The 5,749-nt window shown below is 36.6% G+C and overlaps 1 protein-coding gene across 1 annotated transcript in view; it reads right to left on the minus strand.

Moving 5' to 3' along the window:
* The window catches only part of LOC106871192 (fibrillin-1), a 45,941-nt gene that overhangs the window by 7,746 nt on the left and 32,446 nt on the right, over positions 1-5,749 (minus strand). Inside the window, exons 12-14 of the mRNA XM_014917534.2 lie at positions 4,399-4,611; positions 1,182-1,481; positions 190-270 (exon numbers count right to left, since the gene is read on the minus strand). Coding sequence (XP_014773020.2) covers positions 190-270; positions 1,182-1,481; positions 4,399-4,611 — 594 coding nt within the window. The remainder of the gene's footprint in view (positions 1-189; positions 271-1,181; positions 1,482-4,398; positions 4,612-5,749) is intronic.

The following is a 5,749-nucleotide window of genomic DNA, read 5'->3' on the forward strand; positions in this document are numbered from 1 at the left end:
TGCATATTTTTAAGATTTATTCACCGTTCACTTCTTGTGCATATTCTATGTACCGTTCATGCAGTTTTGGTTACTTTTTCATTTTATAACTTATTGCACCTGAGCACTATATACAATAAGTTCATTATTATTATAAGTATCTTCAAATTCCAGTTAATAGCAATAACATATCTAGAAAAAGATATTTACCTATAAATCCAACACTTGAGGAAGCCAACAGGTTTGTATTGCTTTGAGTAGATGAATCTGAGTTAGAGCCATTACAGGTTTCTGCAAGAAATATTTTTAAGACGTTACACAAGACCTAATGTTTTCCCTTTGATGACAATAGCAAATGTTTATAAAGATAGCTGCTTAGTTTGAAGGAAAATGCAGTAGCCATGGCCTTTGCCAGTTCTCTGAGACCAGTGAGAGAGATGTTAATAATGTTCTGCTTAAACTATTGCAAGGCAACACCTGTGATTAAAAACGTGAGCAGGAAGTGAATGACAAGGGATTCATGTTTTGGGGAGGAAGGATTGAATATAATTTTTAGTGTGAAGCCTAAATAAAGTGGGGTTAACACAACATGGGTGATTAGAGGAAAGACAAGTGAGATGGAAGTACTTGAGTAGTGGTGGTATGAGACCAGGCAGCTCAGCAAAGAGGCCATTATTGTAACAGTAAAAAAAGTAAGAGAGTAAAGGCAGTATGTTTTTGAAACAGAGGGTAGCTTTTCTCTAGATGTAGTGTGATGATGAAATGTGAAGTATAGTAGTATAATGTTGAGAACAATGAAAACTTTTTGAAAACTTTAAGTAGGCCTCTGAGCAGGTATTGCCACATTTTGGGCAAAATTTGATGCAGCTTCTCTGCTCGACTTTCTCTGTCATGATCACACACTACACACTTTCCTTCTAAGCATTGCTGTAAACAGTAGAAGTGAGCTAGAGCATTAAAACTTAATGTGCATGCACAGCAGAGTTTAAGGTCAACCTTTGCCAAGCAGCTTCACTCTGCATGCTTTAGCTTCGTTACTATGACAACAGTCTGGACACTTATTGATCAGACCACATATGTTTAGAGCTGTACTAACTGATGGCAGTAAGCTATGTTGTTTATTGTGGGATCATACAGATAACGGTAAAGATATGATCATATCTACAGAGTAATAAAGGAAGAAGGGTTGAAACAACACTCACCAGCAAGTGAGTTGACTGGAATGCACATCTCTCCTGGTAACTGGTAGAAATCCTTAACAGAAGCCAAAACAAATCCTGGCATGCACTGACATATGCCATCCTTACACTTCAGATGCTGTTCAGCTGCACAATCAGCAGTAGTGGTGCACTGTTCATTTACAATTGATTTTCCAGGTAACACACAAAAGCCATTTTTCAGCACAAATGGGAACTTGCAGCCACAGCGCTGTCTGGGTTTACATTCTGTTGAGGAAGGATAACAAACTGTTGTGCTATTGCACTCACTTCCAATGCCAGCAACTGATCAATACAAAAGTAAGATAACAGGAAAACAAAAAGATTTAAAACATGGATAATATAAATAATATCAGTATTAAGTTTTGGTGCAAGGCCAGCAATTTCGGGGAGGGGGTAAGTCGATTACATCAACTCCAGTGCTCAACTGGTACTTATTTATCAATCTGAAAAGGATGAATTTCTGCATTATTTGGGGCAATCAATTTATAATGTCTCAATAAACAAAGTTTTTGTTTTTCCATTTGGTGTGCAGATGTAGAGATTTTTCTAAGCTTGCTGCTGATGCTTTGTGAGGGTCTTCCATCTCTGTCGCTCTCATAAAATTTCTTACACACACACACACACACACACACACACACACACACACACACACACACAAATATACACACGCACAATGTGAGTGATATACAGAGAAATAGTGAGAAAGAGAGTATGGGAAATATATGGGAAGAGGGGGAATGTTTACAATGAGAAAATTTTAAAAGAGAGTGGCACACAGAAAGAAGGATTTTTTTCTGTAGCTGTCACAGATTTTTAAATTTTGAAATTAAATGAAAATGTTCAAATTTAGCATATTGATGTAATTTTTTACTCTGGATCTAATTTTATGATTCCTTTATTCCAGAAAAATTTTAGTAAAATACTACAGGAGTTTAGATTTTGATCATTTTTACCCAATCGGAAAAACAAGATTTGGAAGCTAGTATTTTCTGCATGATAGCAATCTATCACAAAATGAAAGCAAAAACATTGACAACAAAGTTTTAAACCAAATGAAAGCAAAGCATTACAACGAAAGTTGTCAGAAGTTTTAATAAGTTTTAATGAATAAAGTCATGTGAAATGGTCAAACAGGCATGTAAATAATTTACATAGAGATAGACAGAAGCCCTCGATATTGCATTACATGTCATATCAAGAGAGAGAGAGAGGAAGCAGCATGTATGAGAGATATACATACACAGAGAGTGATAAAGAGTGTGGTAAACATATATAGAGAGGGGAAAGTGTAATAGGCATGTAAAGACTGATAGACAGATAGAGAGAGGTAAATTGGTGATCTAAAAGTTGAGTTATTTCTTGTAGCAAATAATTTCGTTATTACTAATTATCAAAACTCTTCCCATTAGGACACAGAGTTTGAAAATCAAATCCGTTTTTCTTAAGGAAGTGCCGTTTTGGAGCTTCTCTGTGATATAAACACATACACACACACACACACACATACACTCTCATTGATATAATAGATATAAATTTTTCCTAGAAATTAGCCGATATGTAAATATGTCACATGAGATGTAAACACTCATATTCTGTATATAAACATATAAATTCACTGCATTAGTGGGTCTGAAAGGCCAATTATTTTCAACAGAGCAAATGCTTCAGTTTTCCTGTGCATGTATTTCTACAATTCATATCATGTCATTTGTTGTTGCAAGAGAACTGTGTTTCATTAACTTGTAATGAGTTCATATCCTACCATAGATATGGGCTCCTATAGGCTGATTTGTCCTAAATATATTACATGAAAACGAAAGTTTTTCACAAACTGACTCAGGAAGTTACTTTACTTGCTAGATACAGTAGCCAAGTGGAGGCGCAAAGGCCTAGTGGTTAGGGCAGCGGACTCGCGGTCATAGGATCGCGGTTTCGATTCCCAGACCGGGCATTCTGAGTGTTTATTGAGCGAAAACACCTAAAAGCTCCACGAGGCTCCAGCAAGGGATGGTGGCGAACCCTGCTGTACTCTTCCACCACAACTTTCTCTCACTCTTACTTCCTGTTTCTGTTGTGCCTGTAATTCAAAGGGTCAGCCTTGTCACACTGTGTCACACTGAATATCCCCGAGAACTACGTTAAGGGTACATGTGTCTGTGGAGTGCTCAGCTACTTGCACGTTAATTTCATGAGCAGGCTGTTCTGTTGATCAGATCAACTGGAACCCTCGACGTCGTAAGCGACGGAGTGCCAACAACAACAGTAGCCAAGTATCCTTCAAATCACACCATAGTATCTTAAAAAAAGGAGGGACACATGGGATAGTGAGAAAAACTAAACTATGGTCGTCACTTGCAATCATAGGTGATTTGGTATCAGCATGTACCATGTTTTGCTAAAGGTTTTAGGTACCCATATATGTTACAAGTATCCAAAAATCTATCACAACTCTCCCACTTTTGATTGTGCAGAACATTCAGGATGTGATAGCTGGAAGGAGAAAGGACTGCATCAGCACTAGTCTAGTATGTTATATATTGACCCTGAAAGGATGAAAAACAAATTTGATCACAGCAGAATTTGGACTCAGAAGGCAGAGAGCCAGAATAAAATATCACTATGTTTTCGGTCCAACATTCTAATAACTCTGCCAGTCAACCACTTTGTATAGTGAGTGTAGCCTTAGATACTCTATAGCTGAATAGAAAATATAGAGTGGTTATGACTTGAATGCATTTGATCATAGCTCTGCTCAATCAAAACTGATGTAGAACTAAAGAACAACAACGAACCTTCACTTGCAGCCCAATATCCTGATATGTTATGGGACAACCACTACATATTTTCTATAGTTTCATTATTTCATCTTTTAGTGATATAAATCTAACGTTGTTTAACACTAATTCAGTCTTCACTGATATAGGATAACATGACATGCTCATTGTGAACTGCATTAAGCTTATCACAAATTGAACCATGACAGCACAGATCAATAACCAGTCAAAATTTCTGCTTCGAGCACAAAAGCACACCCTGCTGACCATTCATCATGCTTAGGACAATTTGGAATCTTGGAGCAAAACCTAATTTTCTCATTTGTTTTACTATTCATTTGTCATTGACTCATTCAGCACAGTTTTTTTTTTTAACTCAATCTCCTGTGATAAACAAGGATAGATGTATATCTTAATGTACATACCTTTTCTACAAAACCCTTCTATCTCAAAGAAATCTTTACGACATGTACACAAGTATATGCCACAAGAATTCTGAGTACAAACACTGTTGCTGGGACACTGAATGTCTGTTGTGCAGTTTGATCCAATATTTTGAGTTGATACTTGTATCTCTGCTATTTCCATAGTGATATTTTCATCATGTACCAGTAAACTTTTAATTTGTGTTGAAGATTCTATGAATATAAAATGATACAATATTATTAAATTCATTCAATCATTAATATGAAATATTTCAAATATTAATATATACAAAAATTACACATAAATGATACACAAATAAGTCTTCTAACAGATCTTGGATAATACAATGTTTTTATGGACTTTATATCAGTCCTAACTTATAGAATACCTAATGTTATGCTTAATGGATAGATATCTAAAACATCTGAGATCCAGTTAACCAAAGTATTGCATGTGAATTCAGATAAAATCATAATAATAATGAAATTATTGTATACAGTGCTCAGGTGCACTACAACTTGTCAAAAGTGCGCATAAAGCATATGCAGTATTGTACAAATGTCTGGAAAGTGAACAGTGTATGAGTTAGATACATGCTTGTGTGTGTATAGAGGGGAGAAAATCAGGTGTAGTGTTGGCGAATCTCAGGAAGCATGGAAGTTTTGAAGGATGCAGTGCAAAGAGAGAAATTGTAAAGAAACCAGTCAAATGGAAGGTCAAGTTCTTGTTGCAAAATGGTAACCTGGGCAAGTCAGTGACTCAGAATTAAAGCTTCAGGTTGGGCCTCCCATGCAGGTCAGATCAAAGGATAAAGGCCAAACTAATATGGATCACCTCTTCCCAGAGGTAAAATGGGTTTGCATAGGGCCAACACCCCCCTACTTAGAAGAAAAGCAAAGTTACAGAAACATTTCAAAACTAACAAGTCCTGGGAGAGGCAGGCTTTCCTTTGGGAAAATATATGAGGCAGAGTACTGTAGCAGATCTGAAAAATCAGGGATCCAACCGGAGAGTAGCAGAAAAGACAGTCAAAAGTCGAGAATGGTAAAGAATAGTCATCAATAGCCTGCCTATGGACCAAGGAGCTTAAAAAAACAAATGTACCAGTGGAATCCATATATATTTATATACTCTTTTACTCTTTTACTTGTTTCAGTCATCTGCTGGAGCACTGCCTTTAGTCGAGCAAATCGACCCCAGGACTTATTCTTTGTAAGCCTAGTACTTATTCTATCGGTCTCTTTTGCTGAACTGCTGAGTAACAGGGACGTAAACACACCAGCATCAGTTGTCAAGCGATGTTGGGGAGACAAACATATACACACACATACATATATATATATATATATA

This window comes from Octopus bimaculoides, chromosome 18 (assembly GCF_001194135.2).
Source record: "Octopus bimaculoides isolate UCB-OBI-ISO-001 chromosome 18, ASM119413v2, whole genome shotgun sequence".
Taxonomy (NCBI): Eukaryota; Metazoa; Mollusca; class Cephalopoda; order Octopoda; family Octopodidae; genus Octopus; species Octopus bimaculoides.